Genomic DNA, 20,399 nt, shown 5'->3' with positions numbered 1-20,399 from the left:
CTTACAATTTGGGTAGTTCTCTGGATGTATATTAACACATCAATAAAGAGTTTATTGTGTAAAAATTAGGCCCTTCTAAGTATAAAAACAAAATACTGCACTTTGAAAAATTATCTTTGGGCTAAAATGAGTTAATGATTCTTATTGGTTTCTTAACAACAAATATTTACCTTTGATGTAAATGGAGACTGCACTTTATCAGCTATTCATTCTCACAAGTTCCACCTTCTCTTGTGAGATGCAACAAAAAGTCTGGGGTCTTTAGTTGGTCTCCAAGGCAACTAAAATCTTATTCAGAACTGATGTTTCACTGATTAATCCAGTCAATCTTTTGTGGGGTTTTGTGTTGTTTTTTTAAGTGATGATATGTTATTCTCCTGCTCTGCTTCTTACCAAGGGCTGTACATGCTAAGTTGCTTTCAGTTGTGTCCAACTTTCTGTGACCCATGGACTGCAGCCCCTCAGGCTCCTCTGTCCATGGGATTCTCCAGGCAAGAATACTGGAGTGGATTGCCATGCCGTCCTCCAGTGGATATTCTCGACCCAGGGCTCGAACCCTCATCTCTTACAACTCCTGCTCTGGCCGGCGGGTTCTTTACCGCTAGTGCCACTTGGGAAAACCAAGGGCTGTTGAGAGGATCAAATTAGGCACTGGGTGACGGTGGTTTAAGTGCCAGACTAACAGTAAGTATCATCATCACCACCACCATCATCATCACCAGGTTTGATTGTGTTTAACCTAGAACAGAGATAATGAGCTTATTCAAGATGCTGTCTCACCCTATGGTTATTATCCTTATTTCTTGTACCATGAACACTAGACTGTCCCCCAATTTAGCTAGAATACCCAGGTCAGGGAGTGTGTGTGTGTACTCAGTCATGTCTGACTCTTTGATACCCCTTGGACTGTAACCCTCCAGGCTTCCTATCCATGGGCTTTCCCAGGCAAGAATGCTGGAGTGGGTTGCCATTTCCTCCTCCAGGGAATCTTCCTGATCCAGGGATTGAAACCATGTCTCCTGTGTCTCCTGCATTGGCAGGCATGTTCTTTACCACTGAGCCACTTGGGAAGCCCAGGATGTGTGGCAGACTTGCTGTTTACGATCTACAGTGAAAGGAACCATCATCAATCAGTGCCAGCATTCTTTTTTTCCTGAGCTGTATTTCAGTTGTTTAGATTTAGTATATGAGGGAAAGCCTGTTTATCCATCCCTGACATAAGCATTAAGGTTATTTCGATGAAGATAAAGTTATAGATTTGCAGCACTGGGTGATAAAAAAAGTGTTGTAAGAATGGTGTAGACCAGTGTTGTCAAGGGCTTATTCTCTCCCACACCTGCCTGCTTCTGTCTTCACCATCTTATTGGTTGGCACCGTCCCTACCCTTCACCCAGGCTGCACACCCAAGCTTCATCATGGACTCCTCCATTTTCATCTTCCATTCTCAAGCATCCAACAACCAATCACTGCCTTACTTGACTTCCTATGTAGTTGTCGAAATCTTTTGGTCACTCCTACTTTAACCTCTTACTTCTTACTTGAATGATCGCAGTTGTCTTTTATTTGGTTCCCCACCTTTGACTCTTCCCTGCTCATACCTGCCAAATTGATCCCATGGGAAGCATCAGTCTGTATTGTCATCCTGCTTCAAGATGGCCCTCAACACCTGCAGAAAGAGACCAAGCTCCTTAGCATGGCACAGGGGCACACAGGCTCCTTGCCTGGTCCTGGTGCATGCCAGGATTAGGAACTTGATTCTGTTTCTTTCTCTCTTATTGACTGAGGTCTTGCCTCTGTGATCTTGCCTCTGGTTGGCTCGGTGGTAAAGAATCCATCTGCCAATGCCAGAGACGCAGGTTTGATACCTCAGTTGGGAAGATCCCCTGGAGGAGGGCATGGCAACCCACTCCAGTATTCTTGCATGGGAAATCCCATGGACAGAGGAGCCTGGAGGGCTACAGTCTATGGGGTCATAAAGAGTTGGACATGACTTAATGACTAAACAACAAAAACAACTTGCCCCTGTATTTTTGCCCATAATACCTTCTTTGCCTGAAATTTCTCCCAGCCTGCTTTCACTTGGCTCTTCCGCACTCACCTGTTAAGAATCAGTCAAGATGCAGCTTTACCCAAGAGGCCATTCCTAACTCCCCCTGCCTGAACTGGGATTGTATTAACCTGGTGTGTGTATCTCCCTTCTTGCACATGCAAATTCGTTTTCATCATTTGTTTATAGAGCTGCCTCTCCTCTGAATGATGGCTTGCTGAGAGTAGGGACAGCATCTGTTTATTTGTGACTGACTCAAAGTCAAGTCTTAGTAACGGTTTCTTGAATGGATGAAACCAGGCATTGGCCAGGTCTATAATGCATGGGAGTCCAGAAAAACCATTTATCAACAACATGCCAGGGATAGACCTGTTTAATTGGAACTGTTTTAAATGGGCCATCCTATCTGCCATCAGCATCACTGGAGTGTCATTACCTCCAATCATCTTCCTGAGTTTAATGGATACTTAACAAGGTAGCATATTACAGGGGACATTTTATTCCTCTAATATTTCTGTAATAACATATTCTACTATTGCAAACTCAGGATTGTAGCTTTGTGGCCTGGGAAGGTAAAGGGTAGTTTGTTTAGAAGAAAATGTTCGTCAGGCATCCCTGGAGTGTTCAGAATGAATTAAGAACCTTCTTGGCAAAATATATACAAAATACCCTCCCTCTGCCATTTATTTGTATCTAATATTCTTTAATATGTGGAAAGTGTAAGAATCGATCAAAGACTGTAAATGTTACTGACAAAAAGAGTCCTGATGAAAAGACATGAAGTTCAACCTCATTAATCACTCAACTATAGAGGCTTTGGGAGCAGACTCTGGTAATGATTCAAGAGATCGCAACACATAAACAGAAAGAAAAGGCACCTCACGTGCCACTGTCTGAACAGGTGACACCAAACTGGACCCAAGTCATTGACTGAGGTGAGAAGGGAGCACCCTTGTTTGGGTCCAGTGAACAGCTACTGCTGCTGCTGCTAAGTCGCTTCAGTCGTGTCCGACTCTGTGTGACCCCATAGACGGCAGCCCACCAGGCTCCCCGTCCCTGGGATTCTCCAGGCAAGAACACTGGAGTGGGTTGCCATTTCCTTAGTGAAAAGTGAAAGTGAAGTCGCTCAGTCGTGTCCGACCCTCAGCGACCCCATGGACTGCAGCCTTCCAAGCTCCTCCATCCATGGGATTTTCCAGGCAAGAGTACTGGAGTGGGGTTCCATTGCCTTCTCTGCCAGTGAACAGCTGGTGAGATCTAATTTCAAACTTTCAAAAGTTGAGGCAACAGAGAAAGAATTTGCCGGCCAATGCATGAGACCCAGGAGATTTGGGTTCAATCCCTGGGTTAGGAAGATCCCCTGGAGAAGGAAATGGCAACCTTCTCCAGTATTCTTGCCTGGGAAATCCCATGGACAGAGGAGCCTGGTGGGCTACAATCTGTGGCCCAGGCACTTTTCATGCACTATTTATAAACCAGTGAGGTAGTTCTGTTTTACCACCACATATTTACAGACAACAAAATCTAGAGCTGATAGAGATAAACCCTAAGGCCTGAGGTATTTGCGTAGCAGAGCCAGGACTAAAGTCCAAATAGTTGGACTCTACTCTCACCTGCATTGTCTGGTTGTACCACCAGCAGCAGCACCTGGGAACGTGTTTGAAGTGTAAGCTTATGGACTCTGCTCCAGACCTATGGAATCAGAGACTGGGAATAGGAACAAGGGATGTGGGTTGTAACAGACCCTCCAGGGGAGTCTGCATTTATGCGTGAAATCCATCAAGTTACACTGCCATACCGGCTAGTCGAGCAGTGCTTCTCCAACGTTCATTTGTATGCAGAACTTGAAATGCAGACTGATTTAGTAAGTTTGGGGGTAGTGCCTGAGGCTCCGCATTTCTGACTAGCTCCTGGTGATGCTGAGACTGGTGGTTTGCAAACTTTGCATGATAGAATGTAAGCTTCAGGAAGCCAGGTTGCTTTGTTCTCCACTATCAACCAGTTTAGGAGAATACCTGACCCACATTTTCTGTTGAACGAATACACCATGAATCAGTGGGCCTGCATGTCTGAGTCATAGATGGTTGATTGGGTGTGAATCTACTACTAACTTGAAATGCATCTTCCCAACCAGCCTTTCCAAAAATATGATCACCTCTTGCCATTCATTTACCCTCAGGAACTGTCATGTTTTCCAGTGACTTTATGAATGATTTACTGTTCTAGTCTTCCAAGTGAATAGGGCACTTTGGATTCCCCAAAGACAAGTGAATGCATTGTGTGTTTTGGAAAAGAGATGGAAAAGTAGGATATGAGAGGAGCAGGATGTGGGAAGGAGGCAAGAGAGGATGGATGAAGGTTGGAAACAGTTTCATGAAAAGGGCTTCCAAGGAGATGAATGGTTCGCAGCTGAGCCTCTGAGCATTGCTCCCAATCCCTTCCCACCTTTGGGTTAAGAGTTGGAAAACCAACGGACTTCCTTTTCCACTCCTTTCCCGGAGTTTGTTCAAACTCATGTCCATTGAGTTGATGATGCCATCCAACCATCTCATCCTCTGTCATCCCCTTCTCCTCTTGCCCTCAGTCTTTCCTAGCATCAAGGTCTTTTCCATTGAGTTGGCTTTTCCCACCAGGTGGCCAAAGTATTGGAGCTTCAGCTTCAACATCAGTCCTTCCAATGAATATTCACAACTGATTTCCTTTAGAATTGACTGGCTTGATCTCCTTGCTGTCCAAGGGACTCTGAAGAGTCTTCTCCAGCACCACAATTTGAAAGTGAAGCATCAGTTCTTTGGCCCTCAGCCTTCTTTATGGTTGAACTCTCACATGGGAGAGTTTAAATAAAAGTTGATGTAAATATTATAAAGCCATTTTTAACAAAACAACAACAAAAGTCATACCACAAACCTTGAACTGGAATGAAGAGTTAATGAGTTGATAAAGTGTTCGATTGGGCAGACAAAAATAACATAAGCACAGAAATGAGAGGAAAAAAAAAAAAAGACTGCTTTCTAAATCTCTGGTGAGTCAGAAGTAAGCTTCTGTAAACCTTTAACAACATCTGGGTCCTTAGGGAACCAAATATTTTGTAAATAGCCTATAACTCTTGCTTAGTAAAACACTTCAGCACAGTCAATTCTTTAAGTATCTGGGTTGGCTGAACATTGATATATGCTGTCTGTTGATTGTAATGGTTGGGCAGCAGTGATTTATAAGAAATGATTCCAAAAATTGATTTTGGAAACATTGCAAAACTCAAGAACAGGACTTCAGCTTGTTGCTCTTTCTGCCAGAATTTCCCTGCAGAATTGAGAATAATGCTCTGCTATATTAAAATGGTGGCACAAATATTACTTTTTGGTTAAAATTTAAACAGGTTGTAATGAATAGATACGATGGCTCTTTTAGACATTACTTACCACATTTAAGAGATGAAACAGCAGAATAAGAGAAAATGACTTCCAGGCATTCTCAAAATTAGTATTTTAACTAAAGTTATTTTGAACTAATATTCACAGACTATGTAGCTGGGACAACTTAATATTCTAAACAATGACATATCCCATTGTTCTAAAAGGAGGAACATATACAATATATATTATTAGAATTTCATGACTGGCTGATCCAGGGTTAATTTGATGTAGAAAATCTGATGATCCCTTAAAGAGTAGTCTTCTACATGACTATTATTATAACTCATTAATTTGGCCTATAAAATGCATAACCAAAGTTCTATGCATATGCCTTTTTCTTTGAATGATTGAGTGTAATTGCACTTTGATTCACTAAAACTTTATTTTCTAGAGCAGTTTTACATTCACAGCAAAATTGACTGGAAGGGACAGAGATTTCCGATATCCTCTGCTCCCACATATGCGTAGCCTCCCTCATTATCGTCAGTCCCCGTTAGAGTTGTACGTTCATTACAACTGATGAACCTACGTTGACACATCATAATCACGCAAAGCCTATCATTTACATTGTGTCTCACTTTTGGTGGACACTCTGCACATTTGGACAAGTGTGTAATCATAAGTATCAATCATTATGGTATCATACATCCTTGTGTTGTGCCTGTTCTTCCCTCCCCACCCCTGCCCACAATCATGTGATTTTATCCTTCATTTTGTTAATGTGGAGTATCACATTGATTAACTTGTGGATATTGAACTATCTTTGCTTCCCTGGAATACATCCCAATGACCATGATGAATTATCATTTAATGTATTGTTGAATTCAATTTGCGAATACTTTTTTGAGGATTTTTGCATCTACATTTATCAGGGATATTGACCTCTAATTTTCTTTCTCTCTTTTTCTTTTAATAATGTCTTTGGTTTTGGTAATGCTGGCCTTGTAGAATGAGTTTGGAGGTGTTCTCTCTTCAGTTTTTTGGAATAGTTTGAGAAGGATAGGTATTAACTCTTCTTTAAATGTTTGGTAGAATTCCTCTGCCTGTCTACAAGACACACAAACCTCTTTGGGCCTTTCTGAAGGTGTAGCAGTAAAAGGAACAACAGCAACCTCTCATCTCTCACTGACTTTTTCTTTCTCCAGTAAAGTTGATGCCTTCACCCATCCCAGAAGTGGTGTGGAATTTATCTTGAATTTTCATGGTTGGCATATGGAGGCCCGTATGGGCTCTTCCTTGTACAATAGCATGACCACAAAGGCATGAATTCTGCTTCCTACCAGTTCGGACATTTTGAAATGCCCAAAGGAATTATTGGTTGCAGTGTGCATGGAAACAACTGCTGCAAAGAAAAAATTTCCCTGGGAGAGCTGGAAGAGAGGTGACCATGGCATCTGAATGTCCACAGAGCCTGAGAGAGGATGGCCTGGAGTAAGAAGTTGCCAGTGGTTGGCCAGAGATGGCCACCAAGTGGGGGGCAGGAACCCAGCCAACACTGTTAGGACAGGAAGCCCATATCCTGGACAGAGCCACGCCCAAGCTCAGCTTCTTCAGGGACCACTGACTTTCTTCTCTTGGAAAAATTGCACCTATCTCAGGTATTTAGGGTCTGGGAAGGCAGAATTTGCAGAAAAAGCTGCATCCCAATCCAGAGCCTGATTGGCATGATGCTGTCCCCCAGTCAAGGGAGTTTACGTTGCTCAGCGACAGAAGGGTCCAGGTCTTTGCTCTGAGAGATGATGGGAGGAAGTACCGGTTCTCCACTCTGACCCTGTCCTTGTGTGTCTCCCCTTCTCCCAGCAGAGGCTCTTCTTTAGCCAGAGCTATGGAACATTGTGGAATGCATCCCTGGTACATGACAAGAGAAGGCCCAGGTAGACTTGCCTCGCCCCACAAAAGGTCATCTAGTATTTCTTGTAAAATACCTTACAAATGTAGGTACGGCTCTATGTTTTAAAACACACTCACATGCATTAACTCAGTAAGACCCACATCAGCCTAGAGAAGTTGGCAGGGGACATGTTATATAATCCACACCATTTCCAGAAAGAAAAATTGGAACACAGGGTTGGAAAAAGTACATTTTCTTCCTGATTTATGAAAAAAATATTATAATTACATAGAACTTGAATCACAGCTATTTACACATGTAATGAATTGTCTCTTTTTAGAAAGATAAAAATGCATGAAGCTTGTACTACCACAGAAAATCCCAAAGATATGGCCAGTGTAATTATAGGGTATGAAATAAACCTTGCAGCTTACTTTAAAACTCCCTTTGATAAAAAGCTTTAGAGAGAGAGAGAGAGATCAGATGTTCAGAGGCTTAGAAGAGAGGACGGTGGAGAAAAAGGGAGCTAAGAGAAAATGATTGGCAGTAAAGGACAGAAAAGTCTGTGATTGAGATTTTTAGGGCAAGGCAGGATACACTGTAATCTAGAAATGCAAAAACAACTTTAAAAATGTGCCGCCAACACACTGCATGATGTAGCTGCCCAGGACCACTTGGCATTCTTGGAACAGTGTGTACTTGCCCCTGTTCTGAAACAGGAAACCCTTTCAACAAAATAAGATCAATTCAATAAACATAAATTCATCAGAAGCCTAACAAGTGCTACGTATTTGCCAGAAGCCTAATGTAAATCAGCCACAGTTTAAAAAGCAGGTGCATCAATTACTCATTACACTGGAGTAGGATAGGGGATTGAAATGGATTTCCTAGTCTTGTATTTTGAAGAGCTCGAGTACTGGCTGCCTGATCTGAGAATTAACAGGTATTTTTGCTGTCTACATAGCTGCATGTAACTGCAGTCTATTGGGAGGGGAGTCACTCCATTGAGTCAATCTTCCTACAGAATGAAGAATGGGTATGAGTTTCTTCTGTGCTGGTTCTGAATCTCCCTGTATGCCTTTTCTTTTGTATTGTAATGTGTTACCACAAAGTTAAGCAGCATTGCCCCTCTGACTTAGTTTTCACACAATCATTGGTCCTTCAAGCAGAAGGGACCCCAGGGATGGACTCCCCTAACCTCTACCCAGTACAAAAGCCCCTTTCCCAAAGTCCTAATGACTGGTCATACAAACAGAAGTAGAGTTCTGCCTGCTTCCTTTATCTGCCCAGGAGTGATAGCCTTTAGTATATACACCTCGGCATATAGCACTTGGGGAAGTAAGGACCCACCAGGCACATTTTCCTGTGCAAAGATGCTCCCAGAAACCCGGAAAAGCTTCCATGCCACAGCACTGTAAGAGCACTCTCATAAAGCAGATGTTTTTTAGCTTTAATTTTTGTGAACTCTCAGATGAATTTGGCTAAACATCCCCAAGCTTTCTTCATAATTGCTACGGTAGGTAATTTGTACCCGTGGAAACCGTAATTTAGAGCTGTTAATGAAAATGGAGTCTAATTTAAAAACAACAACAACATCTAAACTGAGGCTGGGATAAAAATAGAGTTCTCACAGGTGGATTTTATCAAAGTTTTCTTTTACCTTTCTCAAAGACAAATATCACTTTAGTTGCAATAAGAAAAGAGCACATGGTCACATACAGTCTTGGAAGGTATTAGTACATTCAGTGAACTTACCTGCAACCCTTCGATGGCTAGTTTGAGGATTGAAGGTGTCAGCTTGGAGGCTTGTTTGAAGGAGAAATTACTCCAGTCTATAATTAAAATGAAACCATTTATCTGAAGCTCCGGATCTTCAATAAGGACTTCCAGTGACAGCAGGATGGCCCGGAGGATGTCTGTGAAGGAGTTCCTGCAGCCAAAGCAGAAAGAGGCAGAGCGTGAATATCAGCAGATGATAGAACTCGGCCTGTGGAGCCCTGGCCAGCTCACTCTGTTCCTTGAGCCCAGGCTGCAGGGCAACACCGGTGTCCTCTACCCAAAGTGACTGGGAATACAGTGACCAAACATACATACAATGGAATACACTCGGCCGTGAAAAGGAAATTGGGTCATTTGTCGTGATGTGGATGGACCTAGAGCCTGTCATACACAGTGAAGTAAGTCAGAAAAAGAAAAACAAATACTGTATATTAACGCATGAAAATGGTGCATGAAACTGATGAACCTATTTGCAGGGCAGGAATAGACGCAGCCACAGAGAATGGACTGTGGACACGGCTCAGGAAGGGGAGGGTGGGATGAACTGAGAGAGTAGCACTGACATATGTACACTGCTGCTGCTAAGTCACTTCAGTCGTGTCCGACTCTGTGTGACCCCATAGACGGCAGCCCACGAGGCTCCCCCGTCCCTAGGATTCTCCAGGCAAGAACATATGTACACTACCACGTGTAAAACAGATAGCTAGTGGGAAGCTGCTGTAGAGCACAGGAGCTCAGCTCAGCACTCTGTGATGACTCAGAGGGGCGAGGCTCCAGGGGGCAGGGATATATGTATGCATATAGTTGATTCACTTTGTTGTACAGCAGAAACTAATGCAACATTGTAAAGCAATTATTCTCCAATAATAAAATTTAAAAAAGAAGAAAAAATAAAATCTATTCACCACCACCATCCCCCCAGATAAATAAACTTCATAGGAACAAAACACTGAGAATCACAGGATGGAACCTCCTTTTGATCTGACTGCACCTGTAGTCCAAACTTTATGAGGTGTCTCTCTTTTGTGTTTCCACGAATCTCTGTTTTCTGCTTCCAGTGCAATGCTGATTGCATTTCATTGAAATGCGTCTCTTACTTTTCTCTCCATCCTGGGCCATGATTGTAGTTGTGTCCCCAAAACCTACTTACTTAATGAATATTGCTGAGCAAATGAGGTAAGACCTTCATCAGAGGCACTTGTTTTGATTAAACCTCTTATTCCTTTTGTATGTTGAATATCTTGCTCAAAATGTAAAAAAAAAAAAAAACCCCATGTGATCCATGCTATTTTGTAGGCTCAATTCATGGATAGAGAAAAATAAAGCTTGAAGAGTCATTTATTTTCATTGAAGGTTTGCAGTGTGATTCAGGAAGGAGTCTGCTTGGAGTACATTGGTAACTATGACAACAGGGAGACCTGACTACAGACTGGAGTTACAGTTCTCTAGCACTGCGTGTGTTCTTCCACATCATATATTCTCAGTCACCAGTTGATTTTTGTTTTAAATAATTTCCAGATACAAAGAAATGATGGCAGATTTTGCTAATTCGCCAAATTATTTGTGCTAAAAATTCAAGACCTTCAAGGATCTCTAAATTCAGTGGGTTTTAATTTTTTTGAAAAATATAAGCCTGGATGTTAAGTAATAGCAAAATCTATTCCTTCAGTCTATCATTAAAATCAGAAACTGTATCTTTTTGTGGGGCTTTGCACAAAAGTGGTAAAGAATCTACCTGCCAATGCAGGAGACACAGGAGACGTGGATTCAGTCCCTGGGTTAAGAAGATCCTCTAGAATAGGAAACAGCACCCACTCTAGGATTCTTGTTTGGAAATTTCCACAGGCAGAGGCACCTAGTGGCTGCAGTCCACAGGGCTGCAAAGAGTCTGACTCAACTGAGCGACTGAGCACATCCACTGTGAAACCAAGTGAAATGATCAGATTCCTGAACATTTCAATCTGATTCAAATTCTAATCAAATCTAATGATTGCAGATTATTAAATTATTATATTGCAGATTATTAAATCAGAAAATATGTAATCAAATATGGAGTTCAGTTCAGTTCAGTTCAGTCGCTCAGTCGTGTCCGACTCTTTGTGACCCCATGAATCGCAGCACGCCAGGCCTCCCTCTCCATCACCAACTCCCAGAGTCCACTCAAACTCACATCCATCGAGTCAGTGATGCCATCCAGCCATCTCATCCTCTGTCGTCCCCTTCTCCTCCTGCCCCCAATCCCTCCCAGCATCAGAGTCTTTTCCAATGAGTCAACTCTTCGCATGAGGTGGCCAAAGTACTGGAGTTTCAGCTTTAGCATCATTCCTTCCAAAGAAATCCCAGGGCTGATCTCCTTCAGAATGGACTGGTTGGATCTCCTTGCAGTCCAAGGGACTCTCAAGAGTCTTCTCCAACACCACAGTTCAAAAGCACCAATTCTTCGGTGCTCAGCCTTCTTCACAGTCCAACTCTCACATCCATACATGACCACAGGAAAAACCATAGCCTTGACTAGATGGACCTTTGTTGGCAAAATAATATATCTGCTTTTGAATATGCTATCTAGGTGGGTCATAACTTTCCTTCAAAGGAGTAAACATCTTTTAATTTCATGGCTGCAGTCACCATCTGCAGTGATTTTGGAGCCCAAAAAATAAAGTCTGACACTGTTTCCACTGTTTCCCCATCTATTTCCCATGAAGTGGTGGGACCAGATGCCATGATCTTCGTTTTCTGAATGTTGAACTTTAAGCCAACTTTTTCACTCTCCTCTTTCACTTTCATCAAGAGGCTTTTTAGTTCCTCTTCATTTTCTGCCATAAAGGTTGTGTTATCTGCATATCTGAGGTTATTGATATTTCTCCCAGCAATCTTGATTCCAGCTTGTGCTTCTTCCATCCCAGCATTTCTCATGATGTACTCTGCATAGAAGTTAAATAAGCAGGGTGACAATATACAGCCTTGATGTACTCCTTTTCCTATTTGGAACCAGTCTGTTGTTCCATGTCCAGTTCTAACTGTTGCTTCCTGACCTGCATACAAATTTCTCAAGAGGCAGGTCAGATGGTCTGGTATTCCCAGCTCTTTCAGAATTTTCCACAGTTTATTGTGATCCACACAGTCAAAGGCTTTGGCATAGTCAATAAAGCAGAAATAGATGTTTTTCTGGAACTCTCTTGCTTTTTCGATGATCCATGGAATTAATAGATACAAACTACTATACATAAAATAGATTCACATCAAGGATCTTACTGTATAGCACAAAGAATTATACCCATTATCTTGTCATAATCTATAATGGAATATAATCTGCAAAAAAATCCCCAAACCATGTCACTATGTTGTACAACTGAAATTAGCATAATATTGTAAATCATCTATACGTAAATAAAACAAAAACAAACAAAAAACTAGCAAACCAGCAAAAATTTGCTGAATGGCTATTATAAGCTGAGAGCTCTGCTTAATACTTGAAGTTAAGAAATAGTATGTCATATTTCTACTTTCAAAGATCCCTTAATTTAATTGTGGTCGGGTAAGAGATTAGAAACATGAGTTGAAAGAGATCAATAAAATTTGAGTAATCCGGAATTTATAGAGGAATGAAAGCTTGGGATAATCCCTGAAGGGTAAATAGGATTTTGGGTAAGAGGGAAAAGGAACAAGCATTTCAGGAAATAAGAGTGACATGTGAAAAATACAGGTAGCAGCCCATTTTGTGTCTGTACAGTTCTTACTACAAATGTCTTCCTTATATCAAGCAAAACTTTTCCTCCCCCAAATCTGACCACTGAGTGTTCCGCTACCAAAAACAACCCCTCAGGTCCTTCTGTTGTTGTTGTTTAGTCATTAAGTCGTTTCCAACTCTTTGTGACCCCATGGACTGTAGCCCACCAGTCCACCTATGTCCAGCCCACCTCTGTCCATGAGATTTCCCAGGCAAGAACACCGGAGTGGGTTGCCATTTCCTCCTCTAGAGGATCTGCCAGACCCAGGGCTTGAACCCGAGTCTCCTGCATTGGCAGGCAGATTCTTTACCACTGAGCTACCTGGGAAGCCCCAGGTCCTCCTCTACCACACACTAAATTATCTAAACGTGGTGGTTGTAATGTGCCATATAATCTCTGGATTGAAAAAAATTAATAACTTTAACCATTTCTCATAGGAATTGGTGTTTGATACTGTTCTCATCATTATTGTCTTCTTTTAGATATAGTGTCTTCTAAATTTTAGAGATGTCAAATTCCTATTAATGTAGGGTAAGTTTTCATTGGCTTTGATTTTTTTTTTTTTTTTTGCATTCGTATCATATATGATCTAAAGACCCAAGTCTTTAGAGATACTGCCTTGTATTGGAAAGAAACATTGATTTAAGTGGAGCATAGACCAAAGATTGTGACAGGCAGTTCCACAGGAAAATGTGGAGATGCCCAGTGGTAAACTGCAGATGACCATTAGGGAATTCGAGAGTCTGATTCTGGATTAGCTTTTTTAGAAAGAGTGCATGCATGGAGAGAATGAGGAAATTTAGGAAAGCTAAGCCTTTTTGTGAAGCTTACATGCAGTACTGAGGTTGAAGAAAAAGGGTTAAGGGAAAAAAAATGTGAGTGGATCACAATACTAATGTGTTTTTTAAAAGGGGGAGAGGATAGTGTTTCAGGAAGTAAGGATATAATAGGTTGCATTACTGATTCCAATTCTTCACTTATCTGAGCATCCACCCACTAGCTTGTGGTTGACCTCATTGATAATAAAGTGTATTTCTTGCCCTTTGGCCATGTGACTTGCTTTAACTGATTGTATGTGACAGAAATGACTGTGTACCACTTCCAGGCCTAGCTCTTAAAGACCTCAGATGTTATTTGTTCTCTTACTTTTTGCCATTGCCATGGAAAAAAAGATGCCACAGCTAGATTCCTAGACTGACAAGAAGGATGACTCCCTAGCCCCCCAGCACATCTTCAAAAGAAGCAGAGCCACCCAGCTGACCTCAGCCTAGATAAACTTTAGCTGCCCCACAGAAGTGTGAGCAGCAATAAACGATTGCTTTTTTAAGCCGCTAAGTTTGAGAATGGTTTGTTACAAATTAACAGCTACTCAATATCAGACAGTAGGTAGTTAACCAAGTTAAATGCAGCAGAAATATGAAGGAGAATTATTATATTTGACAGGAAGTAGATCTTTGGAGAGTTTTTTAAGGCAGCCCTTCTCATTGAATAGTGAAAATAAATATTATTGATTATGAAGATTTTTAGCCAATCACTTAAGTGCTATCTCATTTTCAGTTCAGTTCGGTTCAGTCACTCAGTCATGTCTGACTCTTTGTGATCCCATGGACTACAGCATGCCAGGCCTCCCTGTCAATCACCAACTCCATGAGTTTACTCATACTCGTGTCCATTGAGTTGGTGATGCCATCCAATCATCTCATCCTATGTCATCCCCTTCTCCTCCTCCCTTAAATTTTTCCTAGCATTGGGGTCTTTTCAAATGAGTCAGTTCTTCATACCAGGTGGACAAAGTATTGGAGTTTCAGCTTCAGCATCAGTCCTTCCAATGAATATTCAAGACTGATTTCCTTTAGGATGGACTGGTTGGATCTCCTTGCAGTCCAAGGGACTCTCAAGAGTCTTCTCCAACACCACAGTTCAAAAGCATCAATTCTTTGGTGCTCAGCTTTCTTCACAGTCCAACTCTCACATCCATACATGACCACTGGAAAAACCATAGCCTTGACTAGACGGACCTTTGTTGGCAAAGTAATGTCTCTACTTTTAAATATGCTACCTAGGTTGGTCATAACTTTCCTTCCAAGGAGTAAACATCTTTTAATTTCATGGCTGCAGTCACCGTCTGCAGTGATTTTGGAGCCCAGAAAAATAAAGTCTGACACTGTTTCCACTGTTTCATCATCTATTTGCTGTGAAGTGATGGGACCAGATGCCATGATCTTAGTTTTCTCATTTTACTCCTCTGTAAATGAGAGCTAGCACCACTTCCATTACATATCCACTTGTATTCATTCCCAAGAAAACACTGAATCATGGAAATCTGAAAACTATTTTATACATTTTCAAGACCAGAACATTTATAATAATGAATGCAGAATTATTATACTTACAGGGTGATCCCAGGAGAGAAGCAAAATAATTTTGGAATTCACTGTACTTTCCAAATGTTTGAATACTTCATTTTTCTAGAGGAACTGGGTGGGCAGCAAAAAGTTGAATGGAATGTGTCTCAGGTCATGAGGCTTTATCCCCGTTGAGGGGTGTGACTCCCCATATCTTCATTGATTATTAGCTTGAATTCCTTACTTCTTTGCTTCTTCATATGGATTTCCTCATCTTTTCCCTGTTTCTTATTCATCTTATTCTCTTTGAGTTGTGAAATCCTCTCAGCTTTTTGTAATTTCAAATGTACTTTATATAGTTACTCCACCCCCAAGGGGGTGGAACATAGCGCCTCATTCCTGAAGTATGGGCTGAGCACAGTGACTTTTATTTCAAAGAGTACAGTGTGGAATGGGAGAAAGAGTGACTTTACAGGAGAACCCAAACACACACTTCCTAAGCCAGGTGGCTGGTATCAACAACAACAGAGATAAATCATATTGATTACCCTTGATATGGTGATGAAAACCACATTCTACCTCTGTGATCTTACTCCCCTGCCCCAGATTAATTAAGAAGAATGTGCATGCTCAGTTGGGCAGTCATGTCTGACTCTTTGTGACCCTGTGGACTGTAGACTGCCAGGCTGCTCTGTCCATGGGATTTTTCAGGCAAGAAGACGAGTGGGTTGTCATTTCCTCATCCTAAGGATCTTCCTGACCCTGGGACTGAACCCATGTCTCCTGTGTCTCCTACATTGCAGTTGGATTCTGTACCTGCTGAACCATCAGTAAAGCCCAAGTTAAGCATGAAGATGAGAGATTGTTTCTTTAGACCAGTCTTGACAGGCTTATCCATCTCAGGATATAGACACAAGAATGCAAAATGTTCAAATCCATTATTAAAAATGACACTGAATCTAAAGTTCTTGAATTCCAATGTGCCAGGGTTCTTTCTTATTAGTGTTTCTGTGGTGAGCAAGTGTATAAATGTTCTATGTGTGTGTATGCATATGTGTGTGTGTGTGTGTGTGTGTGTGTGTGTGTGTCTGGGTGTACACACAATGAATTCATCTTTAGAGTTGCCTCCATTGAAGATTTTTGTTTTAAATGAAAAGATGGTTTGAATAAATAAAACCAATATTTTATTACATTTGGTCCAAGTGCTTCTAAATCCTCTCCAAGAACTGAAGAGAATGAAATTAACATCAGATGCATCTATCTGCTCACTTAAACAGCTAATGAAATTTCGTATCACTCAGTGTTTTATTTTAAAAGTTTTGAAGTACCTAGAACTGGATAAGGAGCCAGGAAGGCATTTATTCAAAGGTATGACAAAATTTCACTTTATGGCAGATGTAAAAGATAAAAGGATATTATTTTTATATTTCAGATAGAAATGGAAACTAAAAGAAGACATTTTAAAAATACATATATGGGAAGCAATGAAGCATAGTCATTAGAAGCATAGGGTTTGGAGTTAGCAGACTTTGATTCAAATCTTGGCTATTCTGTATAAACTTAACAAGTGATTTTGTCTCTCTGAGTTTAGTTTTCTCATCTCTAAAAAGAGCTTGATAGCACCTCCCTCCCTGGTAATGATAACTTGAGATAATGTACACAAAGCCATGGCAGAGCAACTGACTCATTCTAGTCCATAGAATGAGCTGATGATGGTCATGTTGGCATTCATTATTATGTAAATGAATATGATATCAAGTGGAAAGTAATAGGAATTTCAGAGTGCTTCAGCTTTATAAGAAGAGATCACCTGTGGCTGGGACGTTTGGGAACATTTTCCATTGGGCTATAATGGAAGGAAAGTTTGGACTCTGGACATAGAAGGGAAAGGGCAGAAGGGGCCACGTGAATAGTAAGTTCTGGGAGCATAGAGCCTATTGTCTTGGGGGCAACAGCAAGTTTGCCTGTGCCTTTGGGACAAGTGAAAAGGAATGTAGAAATATGGTTAGAGTTGTGATCCGTCTTCATTCTGCTTGCTGGGAGAGCTACTGGCTGTTTATGCAGAAGTTGTAAGTTTGTACTTTAGGAAGATTTGAACTGGTGACAGGGATTATGTGGTTTGCAGCTAGGAGACTAGAGACACAGAGTCCAATTAAAGGGAGCCATGTGCAGCATAGTAAGTGAGAGTGGAATGGAAATGATAGAGAAATGAGAAGAGCCATGAAATTAAAACATGCTTGCTCCTTGGAAGAAAAGCTATGACCAACCTAGACAATGTATTAAAAAAGCAAGACATTACTTGCCAACAAAGGTCCGTCTAGTCAAAGCTATGGTTTTTCCAGTAGTTATATATGGATGTGGGAGAAGGCAATGGCACCCCACTCCAGTACTCTTGCCTAGAAAATCCCATGGATGGAGGAGCCTGGTGGGCTGCAGTCCATGGGGTCGCTACAAGTCAGATATGACTGAGCGACTTCACTTTCATTCTTCACTTTCATACATTGGAGAGGGAAATGGCAACCCACTCCAGAATTCTTGCCTGGAGAATCCCAGGGACAGGGGAGCCTGGTGGGCTGCCGTCTATGGGGTCGCACAGAGCCGGACACGACTGAAGTGACTTAGCAGCAACATACATGGATGTGAGAGTTGGACCATAAAGAAAGCTGAGTGCCTAAGAAATGATGTTTTCAAACCTTTTTGTGTTGGAGAAGACTCTTGAGAGTCCCATGGACAGCAAGGAGATCCAACCAGTCCATCCTAAAGGAAATCAGTCCTGAATATTCACTGAAAGGACTGATGCTGAAGCTGAAGCTCCAACACTTTGGCCACCTGATGCAAAGAACTGACCATTGGAAAAGACCCTGATGGTGGGAAAGATTGAAGGCAGGAGGAGAGGGGGATGACAGAGGATGAGATGGTTGGATGGCATCACTGACTTGATGGACATGAGTTTGAGCAAGCTCCGGGAATTGGTGATGGACAGGGAAGCCTAGCGTGCTGCAGTCAGTGGGGTTGCAAAGAGTCAGACGCAACTGAGCAACAGAACTGAGCTGAACTGATGAGGGACAGTACCCAGAATTTAGTTACAGATTAGATATAGAGGTAAAGAGAGGAAAGGCAGTTATACCAGTACAGGCAAAAGGAGCTCTACTGGGTAGGAAGTGAGTCAGAGCTGCTGTAGCTGTTTCTAGTTCTTACATAGTAAGAACCAGCACCCAAGAAAGCAACACACAGTATTATCATTAGTATTAATATGACTTGACCTTGGGGCTGTCAAGGGGGTGCCTAGAAGTGCATGGTTGTATGGGGTCTGAATTCCTGCCACATGAGTGATGAAATATCACCCGAAGTAGAATCATGTCTGCAAGAAAGAACATTTCCTGTTCTCTTCAAAAGAGGACAGCCTGTGAGCTCCAGCAGGGCTGGAAGTGTGCATTATTTGTTTTTGAACCCCTGTAAATCACTGGTACCTACACATAGTAGATGTTCAGTAATGATTCTTAGTAAAAGAATGAAGGCAAATGTTAAACCAACCCATTCTCTTTCTCTGTCTCTGCTCAGTCACATCCGTCTCTTTGAGACCCCACAGACTGTAGCCTGCTGGGCTCCTCTGTCCTTGGGATTTTCCAGAGAAGAATACTGGATTGGGTTGTCATTTCCTTCTCTAGGGGATCTTCTTGACCTAGGGATCGAATGCAGGTTTCCTATGTCTCCTGCATTTCAGGAGGATTCTTTACCTGCTGAGCCATTGGGGAAGCCCTCAATCAAGCCACTGGAAACTGCAACATGCTGAAAATAGTCAAAACCCGCTCTGGAAGCACCAGTGGGTAAATTTTCTTCCTCTGCAATGCCTCTCATGCTCATTGTTAGAAGTAGTGATGTCACATGTATGTCCTTAAGTCCTTTTTCCATCATGGCTCATATTTTATAAAATAATATGCTACTAAGTACTGTGGGGTACAAGAATGGGAGGGGCTTCCCGGGTGGTCCATTGGTTAAGAATCCACCTCGCAGTGCAGGGGACACCAGTTCAGTCCCTGGTCTGGGAAGATTCCACATGCCATGGGACAGCTAAGCCTGAGCACCACAACTGCTGAAGCCCGTGTGCCCTAGAGCCTCTACTATACAACAAGAGAAACCACTGCAATGGGAAGCTCTCATACCGCTACTAGAGAGTATCCTCTGCTCACTGCAACCACAGAAAACCCTCATGTGGCAGCAAAGATCCAGCGCAGCCAAAAAGAAATAATTAAAATTATTTTTTAAAAAGAATGGAAAAGAAAACTAAGCCTTAAGATTAATTTTGGTTTAAGAGAGGGCCATGACTGCATTCACCTAGTGTGGGCAATAAGTGAATTACAGTCTTGAACAGTTAATAATAAATGCTAGATGGATGCTTACAGATAGGAAGTCTGGTACACCACAAGATTCTTAGTCCATTGGGAAAGAATTGATCCCAAAATACCACTTTAAGACAGCCTGAAATGCAAGCATGGAAGAGGTTTATTTCATTAGCTCTCTAGATGGGGATTGGGCCGGCATCCATAGGGAGCAGCAGCCACAGAAGGAGAAACCACTCTGATGGAAGTGAGCTATGAGCATTCCATCTATTACTAAATGACTATGAAAAATTAATTTCATGCTTGTCTATTCTGGTAACTCCTTTGGCTGAGGAGCTTCAGAAAAGTAAAAGCTAGGAAGAGTCTCCAAAATGCAAAAGAGCACTTAATACTAGACATGGAGCTTTGTCTGTATCAGCTTAAATGCAAGGTCTCCTCTGATGTGGGTGGATGGCTGTGAATGGATACACTTCTCTTACTTACAATGGAATTCAGTTGACATTTATAGATCTCGCATGGAGTTCATGGTAATATACTAGCCACTGCTTGAAATGGAATATTCTTTCCTCTGTCTGGCTCTTAGAGCCATAACATCACTTTCAAGATAAGACATTGGACAATAAGGTGAGGAGGCATTTTAGGAAAATATGCATCCCGTGGTACTACATGGCCTTGAATGATTTTGCCCTCCTGAGGTCCTTCCTTCTGGGTGATATGCTGCAATCACTCTTGCAATCAAGAGATTCCTTTTGGAAATCATAAACTCTGATAATAGTGTGTAAGACAGTTCGAATTAAATAGTGCATTACCAAAACAACTCTATAGATGTTACGTTTCATGGAAGGTACACCTGTGACTTGAGTTGAAAGTATACAGCATCTCATAATTTTAATTAATTCATAAAATTGCCCATCTC

The 20,399-nt window shown here is 41.7% G+C and overlaps 1 protein-coding gene across 1 annotated transcript in view; it reads right to left on the bottom strand.

Moving 5' to 3' along the window:
• The window catches only part of CLVS1 (clavesin 1), a 174,468-nt gene that overhangs the window by 98,829 nt on the left and 55,240 nt on the right, over positions 1-20,399 (bottom strand). The window contains exon 3 of the mRNA XM_061438833.1: positions 9,047-9,221. Within this exon, the coding sequence (XP_061294817.1) occupies positions 9,047-9,221 (175 nt within the window). The remainder of the gene's footprint in view (positions 1-9,046; positions 9,222-20,399) is intronic.

The sequence above is a fragment of the Bos javanicus genome, chromosome 14, assembly GCF_032452875.1.
Source record: "Bos javanicus breed banteng chromosome 14, ARS-OSU_banteng_1.0, whole genome shotgun sequence".
Taxonomy (NCBI): Eukaryota; Metazoa; Chordata; class Mammalia; order Artiodactyla; family Bovidae; genus Bos; species Bos javanicus.
Note: the sequence above shows the minus strand (reverse complement) of the source record. Positions and strands in the feature narration are given on the sequence as shown.